The 22,707-nt window shown below is 46.4% G+C and overlaps 4 protein-coding genes across 4 annotated transcripts; all 4 read left to right on the top strand.

Annotated features, from left to right (window-relative positions):
- Positions 1-1,709: 1,709 nt before the first annotated feature.
- Positions 1,710-5,585, top strand: FOMMEDRAFT_92922 (WD40 repeat-like protein; the record flags this gene model as incomplete). Its single annotated transcript, XM_007269854.1, has 2 exons — positions 1,710-3,188; positions 3,282-5,585. 2 exons carry the CDS (start codon positions 1,710-1,712, stop codon positions 5,583-5,585), a joined length of 3,783 nt encoding a protein of 1,260 aa, XP_007269916.1.
- Positions 5,586-6,407: 822 nt separating this feature from the next.
- Positions 6,408-6,994, top strand: FOMMEDRAFT_160319 (uncharacterized protein; the record flags this gene model as incomplete). Its single annotated transcript, XM_007270081.1, has 3 exons — positions 6,408-6,640; positions 6,696-6,785; positions 6,853-6,994. The coding sequence occupies 3 exons, from the start codon at positions 6,408-6,410 to the stop codon at positions 6,992-6,994; spliced, it is 465 nt and encodes a 154-aa protein (XP_007270143.1).
- Positions 6,995-7,437: 443 nt separating this feature from the next.
- On the top strand, positions 7,438-12,686 carry FOMMEDRAFT_160318 (WD40 repeat-like protein; the record flags this gene model as incomplete). Its single annotated transcript, XM_007270080.1, has 9 exons — positions 7,438-7,462; positions 7,518-7,662; positions 7,718-7,854; positions 7,911-8,185; positions 8,236-8,286; positions 8,338-8,536; positions 8,589-8,729; positions 8,782-10,334; positions 10,383-12,686. The coding sequence occupies 9 exons, from the start codon at positions 7,438-7,440 to the stop codon at positions 12,684-12,686; spliced, it is 4,830 nt and encodes a 1,609-aa protein (XP_007270142.1).
- Positions 12,687-13,400: 714 nt separating this feature from the next.
- Positions 13,401-22,358, top strand: FOMMEDRAFT_160317 (WD40 repeat-like protein; the record flags this gene model as incomplete). The annotated part of the gene is made up of 12 exons (XM_007270079.1): positions 13,401-13,425; positions 13,489-13,630; positions 13,685-13,821; positions 13,878-14,152; positions 14,204-14,254; positions 14,309-14,507; positions 14,560-14,700; positions 14,753-16,320; positions 16,369-18,628; positions 19,307-19,512; positions 19,684-19,829; positions 21,908-22,358. 12 exons carry the CDS (start codon positions 13,401-13,403, stop codon positions 22,356-22,358), a joined length of 5,601 nt encoding a protein of 1,866 aa, XP_007270141.1.
- Between the last annotated feature and the right edge of the window lie 349 nt (positions 22,359-22,707).

Here is a 22,707-nt window from a genome sequence, read left to right as displayed (position 1 = left end):
AAATTTTGTTTATAATTTTTGCTAGTCAAAAATGGGAAAATAAATTTCAAATAATGTTTATCATTATGTAAGTTATTTTTTAAGGTAAGGAATTGTGAAATGCCCCATGTGGTCCAGGATGGGAGTACTCAGCACGTGCACTGGGCTGCCGCTATTGCTCAGCTGACATAACATCAGGTCACATGGCAAGAATTCACCGTTTCACACTTAGGGCTAGGCAACTTGCGCCAGTTAGTACTCACTATGGCAGTGGGCGTCTATCATGTTTCCAATCAATGAGTTCTATATCAAGCTGATGCGGGGTCGAGGGTCCCGTGCACAGGTGTGTTTTCATAACCTACTTCCACCATGAATGCAAAGGGTGCGTTTGTCAGGTCAATTCCACAACTGTGATTTAACATCGATATGCTTCCTAGTGATCCGCATCGACAGTCTGCAGTGGGATCGTTCTTTGCACAGCAAAGTCCCAAACCTCTGTGTCGAAGTAGGTCTTGGACGTATTCTTCGGAAGACGTGTACGATCAAGGATAAATCGCACATTTGGAACGAGACCTTGTCTTTGTACGTACACCATTCACTCTGATTCAATATCAGGAATTCATGCCAGCGAGGCAGCCCAACAGCAGATGGGTCCATTGTTGTTTCGGTCAAGGTGCTGCATAAATCGGCGATTCCATTTCGAGAGGATACTTGCATCGGTTCGATCGACATCGAACTCAGCGAGTTATCCAGAAGATGTGTCAATGGGCCGGGTGTGTGTTCATTTCCCCCTTTTCGTCTACAAATCACTCACTATATACTGATCACAGCTCATCTTCCCCTCAATGCACCCGCGGGAACGAATTATGGAAACCCAACTGTGGTCGTTCATCTGCTGGATGCGATTGTCACGTCTGTGGATCTCAGCCCTGATGTCAATACTGCAGTTGAGGTGGCACATGGACTGCACCACTCTACTGAGCCTCATGGTTTGGTGAACCAATGTCCGTCGACGCTTTTTGAAGGTAGGGATCTGGGGAAGTCACAATTGGCGCTAGTTGAAAAGACAGGAGTGCTTGTCAATGTCATCGATAAGTTATCCACGGTACGTCCCTGACGTGCTATGGATCGGCAGAGTTTACTCATCAACAATAGGTCCATCCGTATGTGAATGCAGCTTGGCAGCTGGTGTCGGCGCTGTACAAGGTGCCTTTGATCCCTGGTACGGGCTGAACACCTAGACTTATGTATTTCCAGGCCGCGTCCCACCAGATTGAGACTGATAACGGACTCGTCAATTTGGTCTATCTCATGGAGGATACTTACGATTTTGTCACCGATGTCAAATCACTTCCTAACAAAATCGAGAAAATGAAGCGGACAATCGAAAGTCTCTCGCAGCAGACAATCGAGTGCTGTAGATTTGTCCTGCACTATACTAATCGAAACTTCCCGCGTATGTTGACTTTATAATACAAAATTCGGCAAGCAACTAACTTTTGCATCAGAACGGATGCTCCAGATGAGCCGGCCAAAAATAGACGAGTTTATCGGGCGTTTCGGAGATCTTAAAAGATCGCTCGAACAGGGCATTGCTCTACAGACTGCACTTGTTTCCGCGCGAATCTCTGATAAAGTCAATGATATGCGTATGTGGAACAGTTTACTATTGAGTCCACAGACTAAGCAGGCTTCGATTAGATTTCAAGGATATGCTCTGCCCGAATGACATGAATGCATTCAAGCGTGGTCGATGCCTCGAAGATACGCGGATAGAGGTTCTGAACGAAATCATGGATTGGCTTTTATCAGACACGGAGCAAAACATCCTATGGTTGCGCGGCGTCGCGGGATCTGGGAAGAGCACGATTGCGACGACGATCGCCGAGTACTGTCGTGAGATGTCGTGCCTTGGTGCATTTCTATTTTTCAATCGAGTCGATGGTGCTGAGGACCAGCTCACCTCTATTTTCCGGACGATTGCATTCCAACTTGCCTTATTTGACTCGTCTATTGCGAAGCAAGTCGAGTCTGCTATTCAAAGAAGTGACCGTATCGTTGAGGCTGTCGCTGAGATGCAGTTCAAGAGGCTCATTTATGAACCACTCATGGCAGCAAGAGAGGATATGCAGGGACATACTATCATTGTCCTCGACGCATTGGATGAATGTGGTACTCCTGAATCACGGAGAACATTGATGTCACTCTTGAAACGAGAAATTGGGAGGTTACCCTCCTGTTTCCGATTCCTCATTACGAGCAGGCCTGAGGCTGACATCAATGCGGTATTGTCATCAAATGCAAATAAATTTGTGCACGAACTTGCCTTAGATTCGGGCTCGGATACCAGCCGACGAGATGTTCTGCAATACATCGATCACGAAATAAAAGTGATTTTCGAGGATTTAGGTCTCGAGATGCCGAATGAATGGGGCACGTATCGGAAACAGCTCCTCGACGCGTCTCAGGGACTCTTCATTTGGGCATCGACGGCAATCAAGCTAGTTAAGGACAACCCTAGCCCATTTGAAGAACTCGAGAGTATCGTTGGGAAATCTCATTTGCTTAGTGGCCTTGACCGATTGTATGAATCTGTGCTCAGGGCTTCTGGAGTTGTTTCAGAACGGTATCCTTCATCTCTCATACGCTTCTCTCAAATATTTGGTCTCATCCTGTTGAGCAATGCACCACTGTCAGACATTACGATTGACGCAATCCTAGGATTGTCGAGCCATAACTCATCACGTCTAATTCTTTCGAAACTGCAGAGTGTAGTCGCATTCACCCCGGGAAAGCCTGTGCATGTTTTCCATACATCGTTCGCAGACTATCTCACGTCAGATCCCTGCTCAAAGCCTTGCTCAACACACATAGACCCTGTTGACTGTCTATCCGGCCCATGGTTTATCGATACATCCTTGCAGCAGTTGGATATTACCAAGCGATGCTTTATTGTTATGAAGGACATGCTTCATTTCAATATGTGCAATCTCGAATCGTCTTTTGTATACAATGGCGAGGTTGTCGGGATTAACGATTGTATCAACGACACGATACCTTTTCAGCTGTGGTATGCGTGCATATACTGGGCATACCACCTCATTAACGCACCGCACTCACGCGAGCTGTTGGATGAGTTAATATCATTCGCACGCAAGCGGTTGCTGTATTGGTTTGAGGTGATTGGCCTACTGGGCCTGGTGCGTAGTGTCGCAAGCCGAGCGCTCATGGACGCTGCTGTGTGGTCCGAGGTGAGCAACGTCGAGTTCAGTTGTGTAAAGGCGCTGATTCTTGCCTAGGAGCATGATTCGGACGTTTTTTTATTCCTGAAGGACGCTAGTGGACTCGCCTCCGAATTCGCCATACCCATGACCGAAAGCACACCGCACATCTACGTCTCCATGCTCCCGCTCATGAAGGGTGAATCAGAAGTTGCTGCTCACTACTCGAAACAGATATCTCGGATGGTAGAAGTGGATCGAATAGGGACGAAACGGCCACCGCTGTGGTTGAAGGTCTTGGAGGGACATTCGGATATTGTTCAGTCTGTTGTGTTCTCGCCTGATGGGAAGTGCATCGCGTCGGCCTCTGATGACGGGATGGTCAGAATCTGGGACGTTGAAAGCGGTGAGGTGCTATGTGAACTTTCTGACGAGAACGGATTCGGTACCATTTCTGTCGCATTCTCATCAGACGGGCGTCGCATCGCCTCTGGATCATGGGACAAGACAGTCTCGATCTGGGACATTGAGTTGAGGAAAGTGGTGTCAGGACCATTTAAAGGGCATACCGAAGGTGTGTGGGCTGTTGCATTTTCACCAGAGGGAACGCACGTTGCTTCAGCCTCTGAGGACAAGACGATAAGATTGTGGGACGTCAAGGGTGCATCCACTGTTCATGTTCTCGAAGGACATACAGCTGCTGTACGTTCCGTCGTCTTCTCCTCTGACGGGAAGCGAATTGTTTCGGGCTCCAAGGACAAGACAATTCGAGTCTGGGACGCGATGACGGGACAGGCCATTAGCGAGCCTTTCGTAGGATACACGGGTGAAGTTAACTCTATAGCAATCTCGCCCGACGACAGGTACGTCGTCTCTGGCTCGGATGATTTCACAGTGAGAGTCTGGGACGTGGAGAGCGGCAAAGTTGTTGCAGGCCCATTTTTGCACTCAAATTTTGTTCATTCTGTCGTATTTTCGTCCGACGGAAGGCGTGTTTTGTCAGGATCCGGTGATCGTACAATTGTTGTCTGGGACATAGAGAGTGGTGACATAGTTTCTGGTCCTTTCACTGGCCATGGAGATACTGTTCGTTCTGTTGCCTTTTCGCCTGATGGGTCACACATCGTATCAGGATCCGATGACAGGACTGTCAGACTCTGGGGCGCGTCGATTGGCAAGATTGTGTCCGACACTTCTTCCAGGCACACAGAAGCAGTTAGGTCTGTTGCTTTCTCTCTGGATGGCAGTCAGATAGTATCAGGCTCTTGGGATAAATCAGTGAGGCTCTGGGACACCAGTACTGAGCAAGTAGCTTCCGTGCTGTTTGAGGGACATATGGACTTCGTTAATTTTGCTGCCTTTTCGCCTAATGGGGATCGAATCGTCTCCGGTTCCGAGGATAAAACTGTCGTTATCTGGGACGTAAACGGCCGTGAGATGACATTCGAGCCGCTCATAGGGCACTCCGACGCTGTCACTTCAATCGCCTTCTCTCCTGACGGCACACGTATCGTCTCTGGCTCTTTTGATAGAACCATCATCATCTGGAATGCTGAGAACGGAGGCATGATTGCTCAATCTGAACAACTGCACACGACTAAAGTCTGGACTGTCGCCTTCTCGCCGGATGGCACATTTATCGCATCGGCGTCTGTCGACAACGACGTCGTCATCTGGAATGCCGAAAGCGGGAAATGTGTTTCCGGACCTTTCAAGGCGCCCAAAGACAGCACTCAACAGTATTTTGCGCCATTTGCCTTCTCCCCTGATGGGAGCTTTATTGCCTCGCGCAGTTTGGACGATGATATCATTATTCGCGACGTGCAGAGTGGCCAGATCGTCTCTGGACCGCTGGAGAGGCACAGCAACACAGTCACGTCCGTTGCGTTTTCACATGACGGGGCGTACCTTGTTTCTGCGTCCTACGATCGGACGGTTATTGTTTGGGATGCAAGTAATGGAAGTACCGTTTCTGAGCCGTACAATGGACATTCTGGTGGTATTACTTGCGTCGCCTTTTCACCAGACAGTTCGCGTATCGTTTCCTGCTCTTTTGACGCGACAATACGTATTTGGGATGTACCAGGCAAAGAAGGCGATTCTTTAATGACCAGGAGTCTGCAAGGCAATGTGGTCGCTGCATGCTCCGACATACAAGGCGTCGACAATGGCCTTGCAAATTGGACCGTTACAGACAACGGATGGGTATTAGGACCACAAGGCGAGTTGCTCTTATGGCTTCCTCCCGACATTCGTCCGACTCTCTGGCGACCACAGAACACAGCCGTCTTCAGTTGCGAATTCTCCACAAAGTTGAATTTCAAGGACGTTGCACATGGCCAGTATTGGCAGGAATGTTTCAATCCGGATTTAGACTTTGACTAGTATTTCCATTCCTTTTATGTACCTCTAGTATTGTTAGCATTCTGTATTAAAATACTGTCTTTTCTTAGCTGAGGACGGTTTGCAAATCAATCTTGTCTATTTGTGTACTGTACTGGCATTACACTTATATCACACACTATTACTTTATTATATATGTAAGTCATCTGCTTGGTGACATAATAACAGAATTGGCTTTGTTTATTTAGGCAAGTCAGAAAAAAGCACGGTTGTAATCCCGCTTCAAGATACTGATCTGCCATTGTGTGCAGAAAGGGACACAGTTTGTAAAGCCAATGACTCTCGTATCGAGAGATAGATAAACAAGTGTTTAAGAGGATTTGAGAATACTTGTCCTGCCGGACTTTGCTTCAGCGAAGGAACACGAGGAGGATGGACATAGTTATGGTACTCCGATTTGATTGCAAGGCATTGTTAGTTTTTTTATTTCTGACTTGTGAAATTCAGAGGCAGAAAACTGCTTTGTCAAACATTGAAAGAAAACGTCCAAGAAGAAACCTGTATTGGTGTGCAAGCTTAAGCTCGATATTTTGGAATGCAACGTGTTATTTGTTTGTTCTCACCTGCAGTAAATTGTAGGGCTGAAGGTGGTGCCTCTATGCCTTGCAGTAGATACTGCTGTAACAAAGAATGTAAAAGCAAAGTCGACGCTGGTACGGAGCAAAAGCGCATCAATGAAGATAACACTCAGACTAGCAAGAGGCAACAATTTACTACAGTTTAGGGTCTGTCCGAAAGCAGATGAAGAGCTTGAGTGTTTGTCCAGCATTGAAGATGATGAAGTAGAGGACGACGGAGTGAAAGATGGCTGTGACCAGCGAGGACGAGGATAAGGACAAGAACACTAGAACTGTGGAGAGACCTGGTCCAGCAGACCTGCTCCGATCGGCGGTGCACAAGCAAGCGAATATCGTACAGCTACCCTTGATTTCAGAGCTGATTTCGTCAACGGACAGCATGACATTTCGAACCAGACAGTTACCTTCACCTCCAGTTTCACCTGCACAGTCATTAAACCCAACAACACGAAAGAACGCGTGAGCAGAAACAGGGTGTATCTGCACGCCATCATCGAGCCCTTCTCCATTACAGCCTCGTCAAACGTCGAGACGCTGCTCGGTCAACTCAGCACGGCAGACTAGGGCTGGTTGTGCTACAGATAGGACAAGACTACATTGACCCGTGAGCATGGCATACATCCTTACACCTCCTTCCACGGAGTTAAGCAGTCACCCTACATGTACCTCAGCTCCTACACTTCGTCTACCTCCTCGGCACTGTCCTCCGAAGCCGTCGCTCTGCACGAATCTTCTTCCATCGACAACAGAGCAGAAAAGCTGAGGAAGCCGGAGGTGCTTGCACAGCTACACTTGCACCATTGCAGATACTGAGAAGTACACTGACGGACCGTGATGTCAAGTATGTAAGGTACAGTAAGTAGCTGAGAACGATTCTGCTTCGAAGGCTCGTGCGACAGCAAGCCTTACATAAGGGTGCTTCATCGGGATTAAGACTGAAAATTGTACATGATAAGCTCTCTCTAAATTTACGTTGTAACGTAGGATACACAATGTTGTGTCAACTAAGTAAGAATGACTGCAGGTTCCTTCACCTCAGAGTCATCTCAGATTACAGTCAACAGTTGATCGATATCATTGAGAGGGCAATTGAGCACGTGCGATGCAACGCGTGACTCACTTTCTTTATCACAGCGCAAGCAAATTAGACACTATGGCAGTGGGCGTCTATCATGCTTCAAATCAATGGGACGTATACAGGCGGACGCTGGGTCAAGGGTCCTATTTACAGGCATGCTTCATAACCCACTTCCACCATGAATGCAACGCTCAACTTAAAGGGTGCGTTTGTCAACTCAATTCCACAACTGGGATTTAACATCGATATGCCTCCTAGTGATCCGCGTCGACGGTCTGCAGTGGGATCGTTCATTGCACAGCAAAATTCCGAATCTCTGTGTTGAAGTAGGTCTTGGCGGTTTTCTTCGGAAGACGCGCACGATCAAGGATAAATCGCATATTTGGAACGAGACTTTGTCGTTGTATGTGTATCATCCACACTGTATTGACGTCAGCAATTTTTCACGTCAGCAATAGCTCGACAGCAGATCCATCCGCGATCATTTCGGTCAAGGTCCTGCATAAATCAGCAATTCCATTTCGAGACGATACTTGCATTGGCTCAATCAACATTGAACTCAGCGAGTTATCCGGAAGATGTATCAACGGGCCGGGTGTGTTTTTACTCACCCTTTCATCCTGTAAGTTGCTCACCATACGCTGATCCCAGCTTATCTTCCCCTCGACTCACCCACAGGGAGGAATTATGGAAAGCCAGCCCTAGTCGTTCATCTACTGGATGCAACCATCACATCTGTGGATCTCAGCCCTGATGTCAATACTGCAGTTGAGGCAGCACATGGACTGGACCACTCTACTGAGCCTCATGGTTCGGTGAACCAATGTCCATCGATGGTTTTTGAAGGTAGGGATCTGGGGAAGTCTCTATTGGCGCTGGTTGAAAAGACAGGAGTGCTTGTCAATGTCATCGATAAGTTATCCACGGTACGTCCCTGACGTGCTATGGATCGGCAGAGTTTACTCATCAACAATAGGTCCATCCGTATGTGAATGCAGCTTGGCAGCTAGTGTCGGCGCTGTACAAGGTGCCTTTGATCCCTGGTACGGGCTGAACACCTAGACTTATGTATTTCCAGGCCGCGTCCCACCAGATTGAGACTGATAACGGACTCGTCAATTTGGTCTATCTCATGGAGGATACTTACGATTTTGTCACTGATGTCAAATCACTTCCTAATAAAATCGAGAGAATGAAGCGGACAATCGAAAGTCTCTCGCAGCAGACAATCGAGTGCTGCAGATTTGTCCTGCACTATACTAATCGAAACTTCCCGCGTATGTTGACTTTATAATGCAAAATTCGGCAAGCAACTAACTTTTGCATCAGAACGGATGCTCCAGATGAGCCGGCCAAAAATAGACGAGTTTATCGGGCGTTTCGGAGATCTTAAAAGATCGCTCGAACAGGGCATTGCTCTACAGACTGCACTTGTTTCCGCGCGAATCTCTGATAAAGTCAATGATATGCGTAGGTGGAACAGTTTACTATTGAGTCCACAGACTAAGCAGGCTTCGATTAGATTTCAAGGATATGCTCTGTCCAAATGACATGAATGCATTTAAGCGTGGTCGATGCCTCAAAGATACACGGATAGAGGTTCTAAACGAAATCATGAATTGGCTTTTATCAGACACGGAGCAAAACGTCCTATGGTTGCGCGGCGTCGCGGGATCTGGAAAAAGCACGATTGCGACGACCATTGCGGAGTACTGTCGTGAGATGTCGTGCCTTGGTGCATTCCTGTTTTTCAACCGGGTGGATGGTGCTGAGGATCAGCTCACCTCTATTTTCCGGACGATTGCATTCCAACTTGCCTTATTTGACTCGTCTATTGCGAGGCACATCGAAACTGCTATTCAGAAGGCCAACCAAATCAGCGAGGCTGTTGCGGAAGTGCAGTTCAATAGGCTTCTGTTAGAACCACTCAAAGCAACAAGAGATGAGATGCAGGGTCCGGTCGTCATCATCCTCGACGCGTTGGATGAATGTGGCACGCCAATCGCTCGACGAAAATTGATGTCGCTCCTGCAAAAGGAGTTCGGAAAGCTACCTTCCAATTTCCGATTCCTCATTACGAGCCGGCCAGAGGATGATATCAACAAAGCATTGTCGAATCGCCCAAACTTAGTTTATGAGGTCGCGCTGGATTCAGGATCGGCAGAGAGCAGGCGCGATGTTCTACACTATGTTGACCAGGAGATGCGAAATGTCATAGCAGATGCAGATATATCCATCCCGGAGAGCTGGCAATGGGATACAAAGATAAGAAATCTAGCCGATGCCTCGGAAGGATTATTTATATGGGCGTCGACTGCCATCAAGCTTGTCTTAGAGAGTCCCCGCAGGTTTCGAAAGCTTGAAGAGCTCGTCAATGCATCTCATCGACTAAAGGGTCTTGACCAATTATATGATTCGGTCCTGAGGAACTCTGGAGTTATTGGAGTGGATGATTTGTCTTCTATAGCTCACTTTGTGCAAGTCTTAGGCCTTGTCCTACTCAGTCGCGTTCCGCTTTCAGATACGATGATCGATGCAATCCTCGGTTTGTCGTCCACCGAACCATCGCGTGAAATTCTGTCGAAGCTCGGCAGTGTACTTGTATTCAGACGAGGCGAACCCGTTCATGTACTCCACACGTCATTCGCCGACTACCTGTTATCCACGCCCTGTTCCCAACCGTGCCGCGAGCATGAGAACTCTTCCGAATGTCCATCCGATCCATGGTTCATTAACAAAACCTCTCAGCAATCAGCTATTGCGACGCGATGCTTTGTCGTCATGAAGGATATGCTTCATTTTGACATGTGTGGTCTCGAATCGTCTTTCATACGCAACAAAAATGTCACTAGGATTGAGGACCGAATCAACGAAACGTTACCACTGCATCTGCAATATGTGTGCGTGTACTGGGCACAGCACCTCATCGATGCGCCGTATTCACCCGAGCTGTTAGACGAGCTAACATCGTTCACACGTAGGCGGCTGCTATATTGGTTTGAGGTGATTAGCCTAAAAGGCCTGGTGCATAGTGTCGCGGGCCGGGCGCTCATGGATGCTGCTGCGTGGTCCGAGGTGAGCAACATCGAGTTCAGTTGTGTACTGGCGATAATTCTTGTCTAGCAGCATGATTCAGACATTTCGTCGTTCCTAAAGGATGCCAGCACACTTGCCTCCGAATTTGCCATCCCTATAGCCGAAAGCACACCACACATCTACGTCTCCATGCTCCCGCTCATGAAGGACGATTCGAAGGTAGCAGCCCACTACTCGAAACAGACATCTCGGATGGTAGTAGTCGATCGGATAGGGACGAAACGGCCGCCGCTGTGGTTGAAAGTGCTAGAGGGACATTCGCGCGGTGTTCAGTCCGTCGCATTCTCACCTGATGGGAAGTGTGTCGCGTCGGGCTCCTGGGACGGAACAGCCAGAATCTGGGACATTGAGAGTGGCGAGGTGCTATGCGAATTCTTTGAAGAGACTCGAGCCGCCGTCATGTCTGTCGCATTCTCGCGAGACGGGCGTCGCATCGCCTCTGGGTCGTGGGGCAGGACAGTCACGATCTGGGACATTGAGTCATGGGAGGTGGTCTCAGGACCATTTACAGGGCATACTAAGGGTGTACATACTGTTGCTTTCTCGCCAGAAGGAACGCACATTGCTTCAGGCTCTGAGGATACAACAATAAGAGTGTGGGACGTCAAGAGCGAGTCCGCTGTTCATGTTCTCGAAGGGCATACGGCTGCTGTACGTTCTGTCGCATTCTCCTCTGATGGGAAGCGAATCATTTCGGGCTCACACGATAAGACGCTTCGAGTCTGGGACGTAGAGGCTGGACAGGCCATTGGTGGGCCCTTCGTAGGACACACCGACGAAGTCTACTCTGTGGCAATCTCGCCCGACGACAAGTACGTCGTCTCTGGCTCGGATGATTACACAGTGAGAATCTGGGACGTGGAGAGCGGGAAAGTCGTTGCGGGCCCGTTTCAGCATTCAGACACTGTTACTTCTGTTGCATTTTCGTCTGACAGTAAGCGTGTCGTGTCAGGATCCGGCGACCGCACAACTGTCGTCTGGGACGTGGAGAGCGGTGACATTGTTTCTGGTCCATTCACTGGTCACACAGACATTGTTCGTTCCGTTTCCTTCTCCCCTAATGGGTCACAAGTCGTTTCGGGATCCGATGACAAGACTGTCAGGCTCTGGGAGACACGCATGGGCAAAATTGTATCCTCGTCTTCTACCTGGCACACAGCAGCAGTCATGGCCGTTGCGTTTTCTCCAGATGGCAGATGGATAGCGTCAGGTGCTAATGATAAAACAGTGAGAATTTGGGATGCTAATACTGCAGAAGCTGTTTCCGTTCCATTTGAGGGACATACTCATGATGTCAACTCCGTGGCTTTTCGGCGTGATGGTAGACAGATTGTCTCTGGCTCTGAAGATAATACTGTTATTGTCTGGGACATAAACAGCCGTGAGATGACATTTAAGCCGCTCAAAGGGCATACAAGTGCTGTCAATTCCGTCGCCTTCTCTCCTGATGGTACACGTATTGTCTCCGGCTCTAGTGACAGAACCATCATTATCTGGAACGGTGAGAACGGAGACACGATTGCCCAATCTGAACAACTGCACACGACTGCGATCTTTACTGTTGCCTTCTCACCGGATGGCTCATTTATTGCATCGGCGTCTGTCGACAACGATGTCATCATCTGGAATGCCGAAAGCGGGAAATGTGTTTCCGGACCCTTCAAAGCGCCTCAAGATAGCACCTTACGGATCTTTGTACCACTTGCCCTCTCTCCTGACGGGAGATGTATTGTGTCGCGTAGATCACACAATGATATCATTATTCGTGACGTGCAGAGTGGCCAGATCAAGTCGGGACCACTGAAGGGACATAAAGGCATAGTCACGTCTGTTGTGTATTCGCCTGACGGGAAATACGTCGTTTCCGGGTCATACGACCGGACGGTTATTTTACGGGATGCGAGTGATGGGAATAACATTTCCGAGTTGTACAATGGACATTCTGGTGGTATTACTTGCGTCACCTTTTCACCAGATGGTTTGCGTATTGTCTCCTGCTCTTTTGACGCAACAATACGTATCTGGACTGTACCATGCAAAGAAGGCTATTCTTTAACGACCAGAAGTTTGCATGGCAAGGCGGTTGCCTCATGCCCCAACATACAAGACGTTGACGATGGCTTTGCAAGTTGGACACTTACAGACAATGGATGGGTATTAGGTTTTCAAGGCGAGTTGCTGTTATGGCTTCCTCCCGACATTCGTCCAACTCTCTGGCGGCCACAAAACACGGCCGTTTTCAGTTGTGAATTTTCCACGAAGCTGAAATTCAAGGGCGTTGCACATGGAAAGCGTTGGCAGGAATGTTTCAATCCGGATGTATTGCTTTGACTGGTGTTTCCATTCTTTCTATGTATCTCTGGTATTGCCAGCATTCTATATTTAAACACTTTTGTCTCTCCTTAGCTGAAGACTTCTTTGTGTGGTTTGCAAATCGATCTCGTCTATTTGTATACTGTACTGGCATTGCACTTATATCATATTCTATTATTGTGTTACTTAATAAGTCATCCGCTTGGTAGCATAAAAAAGAATTGGCTTTTGTTCAGGCAAGTCAGAAAAAGCACAGTTGTAATCTGTGTCATGTACTGGTCCGTCAATGCACAAAGCAAAGGAAGAGGCTGGTAAAGCCAATAACTCTCGTAAATATCGAGAACGCACAGTATGGCAAGATAAATAATCAAATGCTTTAAGGGATTTGAAGATACTTGTCCTACCTGACTTTGCTTCCGCAAAGGAACACAAGGAGGAGGATAGACATAGTCATGGTATTCCGATCTGATCGCATGGCTACGTCGCGATCGACTGGAGTCGAGACGAGTCACGAGACAGACACTTAGCTGAGGCAATTACACACGTGACGAACAATTCACTATTTAATTCGAGACAGTACACTGTACAGGTCGAGGTGACTTTTAGACGGACCGGATACTTGACATTGAGCGTCTATCATGCTTCCAATCCACATGACCTAGATCGAAGCAATGCTGGGTAGAGGGCACAGTGTGTATGTGTATCTTCTATCTCTCCTTGCGCACTTCCACCATGAGTGCAATGCTCAACTTCAAGGGTGCGTTTATTCACACGACTCGAGTGCACCAGGCGAGAGCATTGATATACTCCTAAATCCAAGTGATCCGTGTCGACGATCTTCAGTGGGACGTGCCATTTCATAGGAAACCAAATCTCTATATCGAAATACGTCTCGGCGGTATAATTGAGAAGACACACACGATCAAGGATAAATATCACGCTTGGGACGAGACCTTGTCGTTGTACGCTCACCATATACTCTGATTCGAAAGTGAGAGCTCACCTCAACAACATAGTCCACCAGTTGATGCCTCTGAGACCGTTTCGATCAAGGTCCTACATAAATCATCTATCCTAGTTCGAGGTGACGTTTGCATCGGTTCGATCGACATTGAACTCAACGAGTTGTCTGGAAGATGTATCAATGGGCCGGGTGTGTTTTTACTTTCCCTTTTTGTCTACAAATTGCTTACCGTACGCCAATCCCAGCTCATCTTCCTCTCGACTCACCCGCGGGGAGGAATTATGGAAAGCCCACTGTGGTCATTCATCTGCTGAATGCGACCAGCACATCTGTGGATCTCAGCTCTGATGTCAATACTGCAATTGAGGCAGTACATAGAGTGGACCACTCTACCGGGCCCAATGATTCGGTGACACAATGCCTGTCAACGCTAAATAAAGGAAGGGATCTGGGGAAGTCTCTATTGGCACTCGTTGAAAAGACAGGAGTACTTGTTAACGTAATTGATAAGTTATCCACTGTGCGTCTTTGAGGTGTTATGGCTTCGGCAGAGTTTGCTCATAAACGATAGGTTCATCCGTATGTGAATGCAGCTTGGCAGTTGGCGTCAGCCTTGTACAAGGTGCCTTTGCTCCAATCTGATACCGTCTGAACATCTAGACTCATGTATTTCTAGGCTGTATCTCACCAGATTGAGACAGATAGAAAACTCGTCGATTTGGTCTATCTCATGGAGGACACTTACGATTTTGTCACTGATGTCAAATCACTTCCTAACAAAATTGAGAGGATGAAGCGGACAATCAAAAGTCTCTCGCAGCAGACAATCGAGTGCTGTAGATTTGTCCTCCACTATACCAATCAGAACTTTCCGCGTATGTTAACCTTTTAATACGGAATTCAACGAGTAACCAATTTCTACGCCAGAACGGATGCTCAAAACGAGTCGGCCAAAAGTTGACGAGTTTATCGGGCATTTCGGTGATCTTAAGAGGTCGCTCGAACAAGGCATCGTTCTACAGACCGCATTTGTTTCCGCACGAATCTCGGATAAAGTTGATGATATGCGTAAGTGGAAGAGTATACTATTGAGTCCACGGACTGAGCAGGCTTCGGTTAGATTTTAAGGATATGCTCTGCCCGAATGACATGAATGCATTCAAGCGTGGTCGATGCCTCGAAGATACGCGGATAGAAGTCCTGAACGAAATCATGGATTGGCTTTTATCGGGCACAGAACAAAACATCCTGTGGTTACGCGGCGTGGCAGGGTCCGGAAAGAGTACAGTTGCGACGACGATTGCGGAGTACTGTCGTGAAATGTCGTGTCTTGGTGCATTCCTGTTTTTCAACCGAGTGGATGGTGCTGAGGATCAGCTCATGTCTACCTTCCGGACGATTGCATTCCAGCTCGCCTTGTTCGATTCTTCTATTGCGAAGCAAGTCGAGTCTGCTATTCAAAGAAGTGAACGTATCGTTGAGGCTGTCGCTGAGATGCAGTTCAAGAGGCTCATTTATGAACCACTCATGGCAGCAAGAGAGGATATGCAGGGTCCTACTATCATTGTCCTCGATGCATTGGATGAATGTGGTACTCCTGAATCACGGAGAACATTGATGTCGCTCTTGAAACGAGAAATTGGGAGGTTACCTTCCTGTTTCCGATTCCTCATTACGAGCAGGCCTGAGGCTGACATCAATGCGGTATTGTCATCAAATGCAAATAAATCTGTGCACGAACTTGCCTTAGATTCGGGCTCGGATACTAGCCGACGAGATGTTCTGCAATACATTGATCACGAAATAAAAGTGATTTTCGAGGATTTGGGACTCGAGATACCGAATGAATGGGATACGTATCGGAAACGCCTTGTGGACGCATCCCAGGGCCTCTTCATTTGGGCATCGACGGCAATCAAGCTAGTCAAGGACAACCCTAGCCCACTGGAAGAACTCGAGAGTATTGTTGGGGCGTCGCATTTGCTAAGTGGCCTTGAACGGTTGTACGAATCTGTGCTTAGGAATTCTGGAGTTGTTTCAGAACGATACCCTTCGTCTCTCACACGCTTCTCTCAGATATTTGGTCTCATTCTTTTGAGCAATACACCACTATCAGACACCACGATTGACGCAATCCTAGGGTTATCGAGCCAAAACTCATCACGCCTAATTCTTTCGAAACTGCAGAGCGTAGTTGCGTATGCCCCTGGTCGACCTGTACATCTTTTCCATACATCATTCGCAGACTATCTCCTGTCAGCGCCCTGCTCCATACCGTGCCGAACCCATTACGTACCGTCTTATGGTCAAAGGCCTGTTGACTGTTTATCCGGACCGTGGTTCATCGACAAATCCTCCCAGCAGTCCGCCATTGCTATGCGTTGCTTTATCGTCATGAAGGATATGCTTCATTTTAATATGTGCGGTCTCGACTCGTCTTTCATGTACAACAAGGAGGTCGACGGGATCGATGAGCGCATCAGCGAGAAGGTACCGCTGCATCTGCAATATGCATGTAAATACTGGGCACATCACCTTTCTGAGGCTCCGTTCTCGCACGAATTGTTGGGCGAACTGAGGACCTTCGCGTATGAACGCCTGCTATACTGGTCCGAGATCCTCAGTCTGCTAGGTCAGGTCAGTCGAACTGCGAGCCGAGCGCTTCTGGACGCCGCTGCATGGTCTGGGGTGAGTACAGCCGGCTTATATACTGTACAAGCGCTGATCCTTGTCTAGAAGCATGATTCGGACATTTCATCGTTCCTGAAGGATGCTAGCAGACTCACCTCTACATTCGCCGTGCCCATGACTGAAAGCACGCCACACATCTACGTCTCCATGCTCCCACTCATGAAGGACGATTCGAAAGTGGCAGCCCATTACTCGAGGCAGACATCGCGGGTGTTAGTAGTCGATCGAATAGGGACGAAACGTCAGCCGCTGTGGTTGAAAGTGCTAGAGGGACATTCGGACATTGTTTGGTCCGTCGCATTCTCACCTGATGGGAAGTGCGTCGCGTCGGGCTCCTGGGACGGAACAGCTAAAGTCTGGGACGTTGAGAGCGGTGAGGTGTTATGCGAGTTTTTGGAAGAGAACGGATCCGGGGTCATGTCTGTCGCATTCTCATCAAACAGGCATCGCATCGTCTCTGGGTCATGGGACGGGACAGTCGCGATCTGGGACGTTGAGTCGGGGGAGGTGGTCTCAGGACCATTTACAGGGCGTACTAAGGGTGTAAATACTGTTGCTTTCTCGCCAGAAGGAACGCACATTGTTTCAGGCTCTGAGGATACAATAATAAGAGTGTGGGACGTCAAGAGCGGGTCCACTATTCATGTTCTCGAGGGACATACGGCTGCTGTATGTTCTGTCGTCTTCTCCTCTGATGGGAAGCGAATCATTTCGGGCTCACATGACAAGACAATTCGAGTCTGGGACGCGATGACAGGGCAGGCCATTGGCAATCCTTTCGTCGGGCACACAGATGAAGTCAACTCTGTGGCAATCTCGCGCGATGATAGGCGCATCGTCTCTGGCTCGTATGATTACACAGTGAGAGTCTGGGACGTGGAGAGTGGGAAAGTCGTCGCGGGCCCATTTCTGCATTCGAACCTTGTTAACTCTGTCGCATTTTCGTCTGACGGAAGGCGTGTTTTGTCAGGATGTGCAGATAGCACAATCGTAGTACGGGACGTGAAGAGTGGTGACATTGTTTCTGGTCCATATACTGGTCATGCACATGTAGTGCGTTCCGTTGCCTTCTCGCCTGATGGATCACGCATTGTCTCAGGATCCAATGACAAGACTGTCAGACTCTGGGACGCATCGATTGGCAAAATTGCTCCAGACTCTTCTGCAAGGCACACAGAAGCAGTCATGTGCGTTGCTTTCTCTCCAGATGGCAGTTGGGTAGCATCGGGCTCTAATGATAAAGCAGTGAGACTCTGGTCCGCTAGCACCGGGCAAATAGCTTCCGTGCTGTTTGAAGGACATCGACACTTTGTTAATTCTGTTGCCTTTTCGTCTGATGGTAAACGAATTGTCTCTGGTTCTCGCGATGAGCGTGTCATTATCTGGGACGTAAACAGCGGCAAGATGACATTTGAGCCGCTCAAAGGACACTTGGATACTGTAACTTCAGTCGCGTTCTCTCCTGATGGTACACGTATTGTCTCCGGCTCCAGTGACAGAACCATCATCATCTGGAACGCCGAAAACGGAAACATGATTGCTCAATCTGATCAAGTGCACAACACAGCGATCGGCACTGTCGCCTTCTCACCAGATGGTACGCTTATCGCGTCGGCGTCTGGCGACAATGATGTCATTGTTTGGAACACCGAAAGCGGGAAATGTGTTTCCGGACCTTTCAAAGCACCCGAGGACAGCACTCAACAGTATTTTGCGCCACTTGCCTTCTCTCCTGATGGGATGTGTATCGCCTCGCGCAGTTCGGACGATGATATCGTTATCCGTCATATGCAGAGTAGCCAGATTGAGTTCGGACCACTGAAGGGGCACAGCGACATAGTCACGTCCGTTGTGTTTTCACCTAACGGGGTTTACATCGTTTCCGGGTCATACGATCGGTCAATTATTTTATGGGATGCATGCAACGGACATATTGTTTCTAATCCATACAAAGGGCACACCAGTCCGATCACCTGCATTGCATTTTCACCAGATAGTTCGCATATTGTCTCCTGCTCTTTTGACGCAACAATACGTATCTGGACTGTACCAGGCAAAGAAGGCTATTCTTTAACGACCAGAACGCTGCAAGGTAATGTGGTTGCCGCATGCTCCAGCATACAAGACGTCGACGATGACTTTGCAAGTTGGACCCTTGCGGACAACGGATGGGTGTTAGGTCCTCAAGGCGAGTTGCTCTTATGGCTTCCTCCTGACATCCGCCCGACTCTCTGGCGACCACAGAACATCGCTGTCTTCAGTTGCGAATTTTCCACAAAGTTGAATTTCAAGGATGTTGCACATGGTGAGCATTGGCAGGAATGTTTCAATCCGGATGTATGGCTTTGACTAGTATTTCCATTCTTTTTATGTACCTCTGTATTGCTAGAATTCTGTATTTAATCACTTTTTCTCACTCCTTAGCTGATGACGTCTTCGTGTAGTTCGCAAAAATTACTCTCATCCATCTGTGTACTTTACTGGCATTGCACTTATATTATACAGTATTATTTTGTTATATATGTGAGTCATCCGCTTGGTGGCATAAAAAAATTGGCCTTTGTTTGAGCAAGTCAGAAAAAAGCAGGGCTGTAAGCCTGCTCCTGCTGGTCTGTCATCACGCACAGTAAAGGAAGCGGGCTTGTAAAGCCAATAACTCGTAAGTATGAAGAAGGCGCAGCGTGGTAAGATAAATAAAATAGATGCTTAGAATTGAAAATCCTTGTCCTGCCGGACTTTGCCTCAGCGAATGAGCATAGAGTACAATGATGAGGATGGAGACAGTCATGGTACCCCAATTTGTTCGTAGAGCTTTTTTGTTTTTGTTTTTGTTTCCTGGCTCGAAATGTTCAGAGTCGTCAAAAGCGTCTAAGAAGAAACCTATATCGATGCGCCAGTCTCAGCTTGTCCATTCTCTTCAATAACATATTGACGCGGCTGAGAATCATACACTTGAAACCATTGATTCTATGTCCTACAGTAGATGCTGTCGTAACGGAGAATGCAAAAGGGAGGATGCTGGTAGGAAGCAACAACACGCAGACCAAGGCGAAAACAATCAGATCTGCAAAAGGCAACAGCCAACCGCTGTTCAGGAAATATACAACGCAGATGAAGAGCTTGAACGATTTCGCCTTCCATTTTGTCATACCTCCCTCCAGACACTACCAGACTCACCGATATGAAAACGTGCGAAAATAGAATCTTCTCCTTATACCTTGTCAAACGTCAAGACGTGTTCAGTCAACTCAGAGCATCGGATGCCAGGACTGGGTGCACAACAGATAAGACAGGATCAAATTGCACTTTGCCCTGTGGTCATGGCGTGCCTCCCCACACCTCCTTCCTGGAATTGACCAGTCGTCCGATGCGTGCTTCCTACCTTCCTCAGCACTGGCCAGTCCTCCGACGCTAAGTTCGTCGCTCGGCACGATCTCCTTCGATCGACAACAGAGCGGAAAAGCTGAAGATGACGGAGGTGCTCGTACAGCTACACTTGCGCCGTTGTAAAATGCTGTGTTTTGCGACGTCTCGTACTAACGTCCAAAAGCCTGGAGCTCATACTAGCAGGTACCTGATTTGGCACAACTCCAGGTTCACTCTGTACCTATTACAGCCGTTTTCAAAATTGTTGTCACACGCGCGATTCGTGATTTTCGTCACACTAAGTACACTCAAATACAAAATCTACTATAATTCAACTAATACCTAACCAAATTACATGATCTAAGTTGTAAAAATTATATTTTTAAATTATCTTTCAAATTCCAGAAAAAACAAAGTAAATTGGGCAACATTTGAGTAAGATACAACACAATATGTGAGTTTTCCCTATATTTCTTGTATATGAGTTTTCCTGGCCCCAAAATTGATTATACAATACTATAAGCTAATCTAAATGATGAATATTACTTTATTTTTAATTTACATATTGAATTATAACTAGGGTACAGAGTATACATATAAGTATAATACATATTTAAGTTTGCTAAAAATGTGCATTTTGCCCTAACCTCTCTACAGTCAGGGAAGCTTCTCCTGAGTACTATTTATGTTTGTAAATTCACTCTAACCAAAACATATCAGATATGAGCACTTTTATAAGTTATAGTATAGTTTTATAAGTCAGAGAAGTACTGTTAAAGTAATATGTATAATAATGACTTACTACTTAATCTAGACTAGAAATCCATGCTAAAACTATTAAAAGTGCTTAAAACCAGTCTAATTTATTTGGAATGGATTTATAAACATGAATAGTACTCAGGAGAAGCTTCCCTGACTGTAGAGAGGTTAGGGGAAAATGCTCATTTTTAGCAAACTTAAATATGTATTATACTTATATGTATACTCTGTACCCTAGTTATAATTCAATATGTAAATTAATAATAAAGTAATATTCATCATTTAGATTAGCTTATAGTATTGTACAATCAATTTTGGGGCCAGGAAAACTCATATACAAGAAATATAGGGAAAACTCACATTTTGTGTTGTATCTTACTCAATTTTTGCTCATTTCACTTTAGTTTTCCTGGAATATGAAAGTTAGTTTAAAAACATAATTTTTACAACTTAGATCATGTAATTTGGTTAAGTATTAGTTGAATTATAGTAGATTTTGTATTTGAGTGTACTTAGTGTGACGAAAATCACGAATCACACGTGTGACAACAATTTTGAAAACTGCTGTAACATGTTACAGAGTGTGTCAAAAGGATAAGTATTTATTTGAGTCTAATACTTTCTTTCTCAATAATGGAATTAAGGAATAACTGTTACTTATCAGACTATAAAACTTATACACAGTGTAGTTATAGTCTATAATACTATTATATAAGTATAACTAGAATTTTATAAGCTGTTGAGACTGTGTTTTAGATAATTGTTGTCTTTGAAAAATATTGAGAATGTTACACTAGCCTAGCATTCTATTCATTTTTGTGGCCTAATACTTACTTTATTATAAAAATTTTAATACATCTAAGTTTTTATAGTATTAATCTAATTTTACACCTTTTATTCTAAGTGAATAGGATAGAAATTAATAGAGAATTTTGTGTTTCTTTCATTTTGAAAACATTTTAGAACACAACATGTGCTAAAAATCACATGATCATGGGAATTGCCAACCTTTTTGAAAACAGCTGTAAATTCACAGAGAATTTTATCATAGGCGACTTCAATTAATTGGCAGAGACACTTGCAGAAGGGCTTCAGCAATTTAGAGTTAAGATGCCAAGAGTTATGCAAGTCTCTCAAAATTGAAGAGCTGAACTTGCAGAGATCGACATTTAATGCCCATGTCACGTTACTCATGATTTTTGTTGGGTTGTAGTCAGACATTTCTTTATTTCAAACTCTGACACGTCTGCAAGTGCCAACAAGTGGGTTCGAGCACTTGCAGACACTTGCAGAGAGTTGCACAGATTTACATCTCTATTTGGTATATATTAAGGTACGTCCACTTTGCCGAGCCACCCCAAAATTTTCCAACTGTCCTGCAAGTGCTCCTGCCAATTAATTGAAGTCACCTCATACGTGTTGTTTTAGTCTCAATCCTGATAATACACTCTGATGTAAGGCTTGGTCTCCTTCCTTTACTGCTGCTCGACAGAGTCGACACCGTTGGTCCAGCCCTACTCACCAGGTGTAACTCAACCAAATACAGAAGTTTCAAGCATTCCGAAGCTGGTGACAGTATCTCTGAGACTCCAAAGGACAACCCACCGAATCCAACACATTCTGGTCCCTTGAATTACCCCACTGTAGATGTCTGGCTTCGTTACTGCCAGCAGCACATTGAACGAGGCCGCGATGCAGTACACACCTACACATCCCTCATTTTCGTCTTGCAGAAAAATGGCTGCACTCGCTTGGACGACGTTGCGAGGCTCACCACCGAAGAATTGCGCTCACTTGCTATGGAGTGTGAAGTCGAAGCATCAATCGGTCTTGTCAAGCGCGTGGTTGCATATGCTCATGAGGACGTAGCCAAAGTGAAGAATGATGGTTACCTAAAGATGGATGCTTAGCTGGATGGAGTTTCATACATCAGACGTTCAACCGTCACCGTCTTTGCTCTAATTCGTCACCGTCAACCGGTGGAGTTTCATACATCAGACGTTCAACCGTCACTGTCTTACCAATGCTATTGCCCCAATTCATCATTGTCAACCAGTGAATTTCTTGTAAAGCAATCAGAGTAATACAAATAACACGAACATGGATTGATGTACATGCAGCTTCTTGTGAACAATACCATGAGGCCTACCATCAAGAATACATGCTAAGAATATCCACAGTGATAAAAGAACGATTGACAGTCGGCAGCACTTATTGTAAACACTTGCCGATACAGGTCCTCATAAATAGAATATTCGT

The sequence above is a fragment of the Fomitiporia mediterranea genome, assembly GCF_000271605.1.
Source record: "Fomitiporia mediterranea MF3/22 unplaced genomic scaffold FOMMEscaffold_11, whole genome shotgun sequence".
In the NCBI taxonomy this organism is placed as follows: Eukaryota; Fungi; Basidiomycota; class Agaricomycetes; order Hymenochaetales; family Hymenochaetaceae; genus Fomitiporia; species Fomitiporia mediterranea.
The sequence above is the reverse complement of the archived record's forward strand: the minus strand, read 5'-3'. Positions and strand labels throughout refer to the sequence as shown.